This window comes from Dendrobates tinctorius, unplaced genomic scaffold (genome assembly GCF_039654945.1).
Source record: "Dendrobates tinctorius isolate UK_male_01 unplaced genomic scaffold, ASM3965494v1 ptg000062l, whole genome shotgun sequence".
NCBI lineage: Eukaryota > Metazoa > Chordata > Amphibia > Anura > Dendrobatidae > Dendrobates > Dendrobates tinctorius.
Window position 1 is genome coordinate 16,910,077 of NW_027361730.1, and position 12,304 is coordinate 16,922,380.

General features: G+C 40.6%; 1 protein-coding gene across 1 annotated transcript in view; it reads right to left on the bottom strand.

Moving 5' to 3' along the window:
* Positions 1-342: 342 nt before the first annotated feature.
* Positions 343-12,304, bottom strand: part of LOC141092865 (neuronal acetylcholine receptor subunit alpha-3-like) — a 62,626-nt gene continuing 50,664 nt past the window's right edge. Inside the window, exons 5-6 of the mRNA XM_073579177.1 lie at positions 2,973-3,972; positions 343-587 (exon numbers count right to left, since the gene is read on the bottom strand). Coding sequence (XP_073435278.1) covers positions 462-587; positions 2,973-3,972 — 1,126 coding nt within the window. The 3' untranslated portion in view covers positions 343-461. The remainder of the gene's footprint in view (positions 588-2,972; positions 3,973-12,304) is intronic.

A 12,304-nucleotide genomic window follows, 5' to 3' on the forward strand; every position in this document is an offset into this window, starting at 1 on the left:
GGGCTGTAGAAAATACCAGAGTTATGCTCATGCTCCCAGGTCCATTGAATTTAGAATGTAAATACTTGGTTTTTGCTAGCATGTTTTAAGATATAGCAGACTGTAGTTAAAAAAAAAAGCTAAATATCTTAACATTCATAGGTTTTTAGCTACGTGTGGATGTTATTGTTATAAATCCCACTATAGCTGTAAAACCACTGTGCATGAATGTATCCCCATTTGTCTTTTTGTGTAGCTAGAAGTTTACGTGTACTGTCTATCACTTATAAAACAGTCGTCATACAGATTCATAGCAAAAGGAACCACATATAAAGAAGATTCAGTAGTACCATTTTATTTATTTCTCCTAAACTCCATGCAGTAGTCTCTTAATGATACATATTCAATATACGGTATTCACAATAAAGACAACTAATGAAATTAATTATTTTCATATTTTAATACTTTTCATTTGTAATACTTCATGAGTCACCAAACACAAGTGGTTGCAGAAATAGTCCAACAGTGCCCATGATGCAGACCAGTACAAACACCCAGAGGAAGATGCGATCAATGACCATGGCGACATATTTCCAGTCATTTTGGATCTAAAGATAAAAAGATCATCAGCATTAATATTACTTTATACAATCCATACTTTAGAAGATTTATATTCTAAATGTCTTTTTACAACTATGGCCTCATTCAATGGTCATCTTAGTGGCCCCAAAACATTGAAGATGTGCTGATCTTTCCAAGATTATTTTCTTCTGTAGGTTCCACTCCTGGTTTTGGATTACAAATACTGATGTAAAATAGTGACAACCGTACTGCCAACTGAAAGTGCTCTTAATTGTAGACGTTATTCCAAAAGAAATTTAATTCTGTTTTTGAAATATTACTTGAGGTTATTTACTCTGAGGTAATACATGTTAAAGGAAAATTAATCACTACAAACATTCAAATATATTCAGAAATTTGTTCAACAATTTTTTATATTGAGACCTGTAAAAACGGCAAGAGAGTATTTTTCATAAACTTAAGACCCCCATGTACGTTAGACTAATGTTGGCCAAATCCGCTAAAATTGACGGGTTTGGCTGACAGCCTAATGTATATGAGACCACCGACTCTAGCCCAACAAGTGGTATTGCTGAATATAAGGATCTGGCATGTCTGGTTTCCAACTGTTGATCCTTATGTTGAGTGCCACAGATGTCAAGAAGTGGCTCTCTCATAAACAAGAGGAGTAGTCAGTAGAGCAATTGTTACTAAATTATATGTGACAGTCAAGCAAAATATTTGCAGACTGACCCTCCAGCCGAACCTTTGTTCAGCCAACATCAATCTAAAGTGTATGGAGGCTTTTGAAGGGGTCTGTTATAGATTGATAGCTCTTTGGGGTAGTATTCTCCTCTTGAATCAAAACCTCAAAATAACAGAATGAATGTGATGGACATTTTCCCACCTTATTAGCCATGTTACTATTACTGCTAATTGACATTATCACAGTGATCACCTCAAAATTGCCATTGGCTATCTTCAATTTCATTTTAAACCTATAAGTGACACAAACATACTGGTTTCGAGCAGTGGGACATTTTACTACTGTTATCTGCCTTTTAGGCTATTTCTCTCTTCAGTTTTAGGAACTGAAACGGAACCCCCGAACTTTTACATTACTTAAATTCAACAGAGTCAAATCTATGTTGGAGTTGTGGTTCCTATAAAAGGCATACATTCCCATATTTTCAGGTTTTGTCCTAAAATGAAACAGTTCTGGAGAGAGAGACAGAGTTGACTTTATGAAAAATTAAACTCCCTAAACATACTTTAACCCCTGTAGAAGCTTTACTATCTTGCCCAAAATCACTATCTGCTAGCGCTTCTGGTAGGAGCCGCTAAACATCTAATCCTCCTTCATTGGAAACAGGAAGAACCCCTACTCACTCAGAATGAACAAATAAAATCAACCTGATATGCCGTCTTTAAGAACTTTTCAGCTGGGAAACTCACACCCATCCACAGTTCCTCAAAATATGAACCCCTGGACAAATAATGCTCCTAACCACCACATTGTTGAATGCAGTCCATGTTGCACCCATCCTAATCTACATTTCTTCCTTCCTCCCCTCTCTTCACCCATCCTTTCCCACCAATTGGTTCCTTATGCTGTTATACTTTGTATTCCACTTATTACATTTCTTCTATAACTTGATGCAGATCTGACCTCTCATATTTCATTGGACACTCCAGTTCAATTCACTTACTGTTGTTTATTGATTATTTCTAGGCATTGGTTGTTTTTTGTTGTTTCTGTGACCTTGCTTTGTAATACTAACTGATGTTCTGCATAAGTAACTTGGTCCGTAATGTGTAAACTCTTTATTGTGTAAGAAATAAAGAATTATTAAATAAAAATGCAATGTGTGCCATTAATTATCAATATGTTCATCCGGTATAAGGTTTTTTGTTTGTTTGTTTTTTTTAATGGACAAAGATCTTCTGCATGCTGGGCTTTTGGTTTTGTTTGTTTTGCTTTAGTTTGTGACCATTTTGTAGCAAATCTGATTTCCACATTAATCCTATTTCACCATTCCTAATACAGATCAGAGAAAGAGAACTCAAAATGTAGGTGTGAATAGAGCATTTTAGGATTGTTTGACTTTAACATTGAATTTAACCATATAGAAGTTAATGGATCTTTATGTTTTGGAAAGCTCACCAATTTTGTAACCTGGATATCTTCAAATCTAAATATATGGCTGAGACATGAACTGGTAGATTGCACTGCTTATAAAAGACACAGCACAATGTAATCTTAATTCTAGATACAGAATAACTGTTTGTTTGCACTACTTTTTAGTGGTGAGAGCCATCCTCGTAAAACTAGATCACCTGACCTACCTGTGTGTTAATGTGCTGTCTGTTCTGAAAGTGAAGGTAGATTTGTAGAGAAGCATGCATGTGTAGATACAGAAAATCCCTCTTACCTCTTTGGCTTCATTTTGTGCTCTCATGTTCCCCGCGATAAAATGGACGTTTTCAATGGCCTCTTTTAACTCCGCTGAAAATATTGAATTTGAGAGGAGATTGTCCAAGGATTCCATGCTGGACCCACGGGTAATGTTGCAGGCAACATCAGATGTATACAATCTTTTCATCTGTCCACAAGGGCAAGAATTGTCCTGGCAGAAGAATTGCTCATTACAGCTTCTATTCTCAGAACTGCTGATGCTACTTATGTTAAAACTATCTGTGATGAAATGAGGTTTTACTGCATTTTCTTTCAATGGTCGAGTCAAGAGCATGATTTTTGGGAGTTTCTCCAAAAATATTTTCTTGACCCATTGGGGCATTGTGTGCGTTTTGGGAGTTCTGTAGTGCACATTGATTACAAATACAGTAATAACAATAGAAAGAGTTACAAATATCATTGTAAAAAGTAAATATTCACCAATCAGAGGAATCACCAAGGAGGTGGATGGAATGATTTCAGTAATAACCAGGAGAAATACAGTTAGTGATAAAAGAACAGACATGCACAAGTTAACCTTCTCCCCACAATCTGACGGCAAGTAGAAAACCAAGATTGTCAAGCAGGAAATAAGAAGGCAAGGGATAATCATGTAAATGGTGTAGAACAATGGCAGTCGCTTGATGTATATCGAATACGTGATATCCTGGTAGATTTCGGTACAGCAGTTGTACTTAATTTCATGCTTGTATCCAGGGGCACTGATAATGACCCACTCGCCGCTCTCCCAAAATTCCTTCAGATTCATTTCTGTGCCAATCATAACCAGATCAATATTTGCTTTATCATATGTCCAGGAGCCAAACTTCATGGTGCAGTTCTGGTAGTCAAATGGGAAGAATGTTACATCTATCCAGCAGGAGCTCTTGAATATAGCTGGTGGCATCCATGTTATTTCTCCTGTGTGTCTTAATATTGCCTTTGCTTTATCATCCACCTGAAAGACCCCAATTGCGCTGAAACCACAAAGTATTGCAATCAATGGAAATATGTTAGATATCTGCATATATCTAGTCATTTGTAATACATGTAATACTTAAAGTATGTGATACAGCAATGCATATACAATTTAGGATTCTTAACAGGCTACAAGAAGCTACTATGAGCCAAAATATCCCCACTAAAATGGTAGTAAAAAAAATCAACTGAACTCTTATCTGTGAATCACTGATCTTTAAGTCACCCATATGCAACTTTTCAGCTGCCAGAGTGGTTCTTTGGAAAGGATAGATGCTGGGAGCTGACACATTATAATAGGTAAAAAGATCAATGATTTCCGGATTGATTGAATAGATAAAGGGGCTTTTGGATCCAGCTTATGGCTATAATATCTGGAGGAAAAGAAACCTATTACACCTGCCCAACATAATTTGTAAAGTCACATAGCAGTATGTTAATGACACATGGGTCGGTTCAGCATTGGACCGCATCAGCCCCATCTCTTCTAATTGTATTTGTGCCGATTGAACATAGATGCTATTAACAATGGTGGCAGTGAAAATATTCATGACATCCCTGCTCCACCACTTACTCTGGAAGGCGGTAAACTGCTTCTGATCAGCGGCTCTCTGGAGGTGGGGCAAAACAAGGGAAGTGAAACAGAGGAATGACATTATTTCATAGGGCCACTTATGCGGAACAGCAGCCACCTTCATTACAATGAGGGTCTCGTTCCAGGAAGCAGTGGAAAGCATGCGGGCTGATAAGGAGAAAGAGTGATGCACTGTAGGATGGGGCTGAGGAATGAAGTACTGTTGTGGGGCAGTGTTTAACCCCTTCACTCCCAAGGGTGGTTTGCACGTACATGACCGGGCCAATTTTTACAATTCTGACCACTGTACCTTTATGAGGTCATAACTCTGGAACGCTTCCATGGATCCCGGTGATTCTGACATTGTTTTCTCGTGACATATTGTACTTCATGTTAGTGGTAAAATTTCATTCAAATAACTTGCGTTTATTTGTGAGAAAAATGGAAATTTGGCGAAAATTTTGAAAATTTCGCAATTTTCCAACTTTGAATTTTTATGCCCTTAAATCACAGAGATACAGCACACAAAAAACTTGATATCTAACATTTCCCACATGTTTACTTTACATCAGCACAATTTTGGAACCAAAATTTTTTTTTGTTAGGAAGTTATAAGGGTTAAAAGTTGACCAGCGATTTCTCATTTTTACAACACCATTTTATTTTTAGGACCACATCACATTTGAAGCCACTTTGAGGGGTCTATTTGATAGAAAATACCCAAAAGTGACACCATTCTAAAAACTGCACCCCTTAAAGTGCTCAAAACCACATTCAAGAAGTTTATTAACCCTTTAGGTGCATCACAGGAATTTTTTTGAATATTTAAAAAAAAATGAACATCTAACTTTTTTTCATGAAAAAAATACTTCAGGTTCAATTTTTTTAATTTTACCAAGGGTAACAGGAGAAATTGGACTGCAAAAGTTATTGTGCAATTTGTCCTGAGTACGCAGATACCTGAAATGTGGGGGGGAACCACTGTTTCGGTGCATGGCAGAGCTCAGAATGGAAGGAGCGCCGTTTGACTTTTTCAATGCAAAATTGGCTGGAATTCAGATTGGACGCCATGTCACGTTTGGAGAGTCCCTGATGTACCTAAACAGTGGAAACCCCCTACAAGTGACCCCATTTTGGAAACTAGACCCCCAAGGAACTTATCTAGATATGTGGTGAGAACTTTGAACCCACAAGGGCTGTACAGAAGTTTATAACGTACAGCGGTACAATTAAAAAATCATATTTTTTCCACAAAAATGATCTTTTCACCCTCAATTCTTATTTTTCCAAGGGTAACAGGACCCTAAAAGTTATTTTGCAATTTGTCCTGAGTACGCTGATACCCCACATGTGGGGGTAAACCACTATTTGGGCGCATGGCAGAGCTCGGAAGGGAAGCAGCGCCATTTGACGTTTTTGGCTGGAATTGAGATCGGACACCATGTCGCGTTTGGAAAACCCCTGATGTACCAAAACAGTGGAAACCCCCCACAAATGACACCATTTTGGAAACTAGACCCCCTAAGGAACTTATCTAGATGTGTGGTGAGAACTTTGAACCCCCATGGGCTTCACAGAAGTTTATAACATAAAGCCATACAATTAAAAAATCATATTTTTTCCACAAAAATGATCTTTTCACCCTCAATTCTTATTTTTCCAAGGGTAACAGGACTTTAAAAGTTATTGTGCAATTTGTTCTGAGTACGCTGATACCCCACATGTGGGGGTAAACCACTATTTGGGCGCATGGCAGAGCTCGGAAGGGAAGAAGCGCCATTTGACGTTTTTGGCTGGAATTGAGATCGGACACCATGTCGCGTTTGGAAAACTCCTGATGTACCAAAACAGTGGAAACCCCCCACAAATGACACCATTTTGGAAACTAGACCCCCTAAGGAACTTATCTAGATGTGTGGTGAGCACTTTGACCCCCCCCAGTGCTTCACAGAAGTTTATAATGCCCGGGCGTGAAAATAAATAATTCGTATTTTTTCCACAAACATGATCTCTTAGTCACCATTTTTTTATTTTCCCAAGGGTAACAGGAGAAATTGGACCCCAAAAGTTGTTGTACAATTTGTCCTGAGTATGCTGATACCCCATATGTGGGAGAAAACTACTGTATGGGCACACGTCGGGGCTCGGAAGGGAAGTAGTGACGTTTTGGAATGCAGACTTTGATGGAATGGTCTGCGGGTGTCATGTTGCCTTTGGAGAGCCCCTAATGTACCTAAACAGTGGAAACCCCCACAAATGACACCATTTTGTAAACTAGACCCCCCAAGGAACTTATCTAGATGTGTGGTGAGCACTTTGAACCCCCCAGTGCTTCACAGAAGTTTATAACGCCCGGGCGTGAAAATAAAAAATTCGTATTTTTTTCACAAACATGATCTTTTAGTCACCATTTTTTTATTTTCCCAAGGGTACCAGGAGAAATTGGACCCCAAAAGGTGTTGTCCAATTTGTCCTGAGTATGCTGATACCCCATATGTGGGAGAAAACTACTGTATGGGCACACGTCGGGGCTCGGAAGGGAAGTAGTGACGTTTTGGAATGCAGACTTTGATGGAATGGTCTGCGGGTGTCATGTTGCCTTTGGAGAGCCCCTAATGTACCTAAACAGTGGAAACCCCCCACAAATGACCCCATTTTGAAAACTAGACCCACTAAGGAACTTATCCAGATGTGAGGTGAACACTTTGAACCCCCAAGGGCTTCACTGAAGTTTATAATGCCAGGGCATGAAAATAAAAAAATCGTATTTTTTCCACAAACATGATCAATTAGTCCCCAATTTTTTCATTTTCCCAAGGGTAACAGGAGAAATTGGACCCCCAAAAGTTGTTGTCCAATTTGGCCTGAGTACGCTGACACCCCATATGTGGGAGAAAACTACTGTATGGACACACGTCGGGGCTCGGAAGGGAAGCAGTGACGTTTTGGAATGCAGACTTTGATGGAATGGTCTGCGGGTGTCATGTGCGTTTGGAGAGCCCCTGATGTACCTGAACTATTGAAACTCCCCACAAGTGACCCCATTGTGGACACTAGACCCCCCACGGAACTTATCTAGATGTGTGGTGAGCACTTTGAACCCCCAAGTGCTTCACAGAAGTTTATAACACTCGGACGTGAAAATAAAAAAGTCATTGTTTTCCACAAAAATGATATTTTTGCCCCCAATTTTTTATTTTCCTAAGGGTAACAGGAGAAATTGGACCCCAAAAATTGTTTTGCAATTTGTCCTGAGTAGGCTGATACCCTACATGTGGGGGTAAAACACTGTTTGGGCGCATGGCAGAGCTTGGAAGGGAAGGAGCACCATTTGACTTTTCAACTCAGAATTGGCTGGAATTGAGATCAGACGCCATGTTGCATTTGGAGAGCCCCTGATGTGCCCAAACAGTGGAAACCCCCAATTATAACTCCAACCCTAACCCCAACACACCCCTAACCCTAATCTGAGCCCTAACCCTAGCCCTAGCCCTAACCCTAGCCCTAACCCTAACCCTAGCCCTAACACTAACCCTAGCCCTAACCCTAAGGCTGTGTGCACACGCTGCGGATTTTGCTGCAGTTCCGCAGCGGTTTTGGCTGCTGCGGACCCGCAGCAGTTTCTGCTGCGGTGTACAGTACCATGATTCCCTATGGGAATCAAAAACCGCAGTGCAGACGGTGCGGAATTTTCCGCGCGGATTATCTGCGGTTTTCAATCCGCAGAAAGAATTGACATGTCAATTCTTTCTGCGGATTCTCCTGCGGTTTGCCATCTCCTCTATTGAGGAGATGAAAAACCGCAGGACAAAACCGCAGAGCAATCCGCAGGTAAAACCGCAGGTCTTTTGACCTGCGGTTTCACCTGCGGATTTTACAAAATCCGCGCGGATGAATCCGCACCTAATCCGCAGCGTGTGCACACAGCCTTACCCTAACGGGAAAATGGAGATAAATACTTTTTTTTAATTTTATTATTTTTCCCTACCTAAGGGGGTGATAACGGGGTTTTTGATTTACTATTTATGGCGGTTTTTATATTTGGCAGCTGTCGCACGCTAAAAGACGCTTTTTATTGTAAAAATAGTTTTTGCATCACCACATATTGAGAGCTATAATTTTTCCGTATTGTGACCCACCGAGTCATGTGAGGTCTTATTTTTTGCGGGACGAGTTGACGTTTTTATTGTTACCATTTTCGGGCACGTGACATTTTTTGATCGCTTTTTATTCCTATTTTTGGGACGCAGAATGAACAAAAACCAGCGTTTCATGAATTTCTTTTGGGGGGGTGCGTTTACACCGTTCCGCGTGCGGTAAAATTGATAAAGCGGTTTTATTCTTCGGGTCAGTACGGTTACAGCGATACCTCATTTAGGTCTTTTTTTATGTTTTTGTCGGTTTTATGCAATGAAAACTATTTTATATAAAAAATAATTATTTTTGCATCGCTTTATTCTGCGAGCTATAACTTTTTTATTTTTTCGCTGATGATGCTGTGTGGCGGCTCGTTTTTTGCGGGACAAGATGACGTTTTCAGCGGTACCATGGATATTTATATGCGTCTTTTTGATCGTGCGTTATTACACTTTTTGTTTGGTGGTATGATAATAAATCATTATTTTTTGCTTCGTTTTTTATTTTTTAAGGGGTTCCCTAAAGGGGTTAACTAATGGGACAGTTTTATAGGGTGGGTCGCTTCGGATGCGGCGATACCTAATATGTGTACTTTTATTGGTTTTTTTTTTAATTATTTCCAAAAAATGGATTTATTGGGGGAATATTTTTTTTTTTTTCTAATTTATTTGGCGATTTTTTTAAAATTATTTTTACACTTTTTTTTATTTTTTTTTTACTTTATTAAATAGTCCCAGGTGGGACATCACTGTCCTGTGACAGGTCGCTGATCTGTCACATCACAGATCACTGTGACAGATCAGCGATCTGACACAGGCACTGCAAAAGGCTTCCTCATGCCTGCGCTTTGCAGGCAGCTTCCTCAGGCCCCCGAAGGCCCCCGTCGCCATCTTGGATTCGGGGGCCTGGAGGAAAGGAGCCCCCCGCAGCAGCGCTGCACATTGCGCTGCCGTGGGGGGGCTCAGGGAAGCACGGAGGGAACCCCCTCCCTGCCGATGCTTCCCTTTAACCCCCGGTACACCGCGATCATGTTTGATCGTGGTGTGCAAGGGGTTAACGTGTCGGGGGCGGTCCGTGACCGCCCCTGACACATTGTGCCGGGTGTCAGCTGTGATAATCAGCTGACACCCGGCCGCGATCAGCGGCGCTCACCACGTGGGCGCCGCTGATCGCGGTAGACGTACTATCCCGTCCACGGTCATACGGGGCCGGGTACCGTGGACGGGATAGTACGTCGGATGTCAGGAAGGGGTTAAAGGGATGCAGAAAAGTGCGATCTGATACTTGTGATATACCGTAGGAAGAGAGTATATTGAAGGGGCTGATAGGATACATGTTTTGCAGGAAAAGGTGTGTGTAGGGAGGCTGAAAGAAGTTGTGTAGTGCATAATGGGGCTATGTATGGAATTACTGAATGGAGTGATACACAGTGCCTTGTGAAAGTATTTGGCTTCCTGGAACTTTTCAACCTTTTCCCACATATCATGCTTCAAACATAAAGATACCAAATGTAAATTTTTGGTGAAGAATCAACCACAAGTGGAACACAATTGTGAAGTTGAACAAAATTTATTGGTTATTTTACATTTTTGTGGAAATTCAAAAACTGAAAAGTGGGGCGTGCAATATTATTCGGCCCCTTTAACGTAATACTTTGTTGCACCACCTTTTGCTGCGATTACAGCTGCAAGTCGCTTGGGGTATGTCTCTATCAGTTTTGTACATTGAGAGACTGAAATTCTTGCCCATTCTTCCTTGGCAAACAGCTCAAGCTTAGTGAGGTTTGATGGAGATCGTTTGTGAACAGCAGTTTTTAGCTCTTTCCACAGATTCTCGATTGGATTCAGGTCTGGACTTTGACTTAGCCATTGTAACACCTGGATATTTGTGAACCATTCCATTGTAGGTTTTGCTTTATGTTTGGGATCATTGTCTTGTTGGAAGACAAATCTCTGTCCCAGTCACAGATCTTTTGCAGACTCCAACAGGTTTTCTTCAAGAATGGTACTGTATTTGGCTCCATCCATCTTCCCATCAATTTTAGCCATCTTTCTTGTGCCTGCTGAAGAAAAGCAGCCCCCAAACCATGATGCTACCACCACCATGTTTGACAGTGGGGATGGTGTGTTCAGGGTGATAAGCTGTGTTGCCTTTACGCCAAACATATCGTTTGGCTTTTTTGCCAAAAAGTTCTATTTTTGTTTCATCTGACCAGAGCACCTTCTTCCACATGTTTGATGTGTTTCTCAGTTGGCTTGTTGCAAACTTTAAACAACACTTTTTATGGATATCTTTGAGAAATGGCTTTCTCCTTGCCACTCTTCCATAAAGGCCAGATTTGTGCAGTGTATGACTGATTGTTGTCCTATGGACAGACTGTACCACCTCAGCTGTAGATCTCTACAGTTCATCCAGAGTGATCATGGGACTCTTGGCTGCATCTCTGATCAGTCTTCTTGTTTGAAATGAAAGTTTAGAGGGACGGCCAGGTCTTGGTAGATTTGCAGTGGTATGATACTCCTTCCATTTCAATATGATCGCTTGCACAGTGCTCCTTGGGATGTTTAAAGTTTTGGAAATCATTTTGTATCCAAATCCAGCTTTAAACTTCACAACAGTATCACGGACCTGCCTGTTGTGTTCCTTGGTCTTCATGATGCTCTCTGTGCTTCAAACAGAACCCTGAGACTATCACAGAGCAGGTGCATTTATACGTAGACTTGATTACACACAGGTGGATTATATTTATCATTATTAGCCATTTAGGACAGCATTGAAATATTCAGAGATCCACAATGAACTTCTGGAGTGAGTTTGCTGCACTGAAAGTAAAGGGGCCGAATAATATTGCACGCACCACTTTTTGAATTTCAGCAAAAATGTAAAATAACCAATAAATTTTGTTGTACTTCACAATTGTGTTCCACTTGTTGTTGATTCTTCACCAAAAATTTACATTTGGTATCTTTATGTTTGAAGCATGATATGTGGGAAAAGGTTGAAAAGTTCCAGGGAGCCGAATACTTTCGCAAGGCACTGTACTGCAGGAGGAGGTTGTATATAGAAGGGCTGAAAAGAGTGATGTATTATAGGATGAGGCTGTATACAATCAATCTCCATTTTCCTATGACTCACGAAAAGCCAATCAATGAAGAGAGAGTTGAGATTTAAAGGGAATCTGTCACCCCTTTTTTGAGATATCATATAATGATATCATTCAATAGTGTGTCACATAAGGATTCTCTTAGTGCTTTTGCTTCCCCCTGACCCCGCACCTTTCATGCATAAATACCTTTTTTATATCGGTTCAGATGTATGTAAACTGCCACGGTCCGGTCCGCTGGGCGGGGCTTATTCACCGCCCCCCCCCTCCCTGTCTTGCTCTATGCATTTCTTCTTGTGTAGAGCAAGACAGGGGGTGGGAGCAGTTGAATAAGCCCCGCCCAGCAGACCGAACAGCGGCAGTTTACATACGTTTGAACCAATATAAAAAAGGTATTTATGCATGAAAGGTGCGGGGTCAGGGGGAAGCAAAAGTACTAAGAGAATCCTTATGTGACACACTATTGAATGATATCATTATATGATATCTCAAAAAAGGGGTGACAGATTCCCTTTAA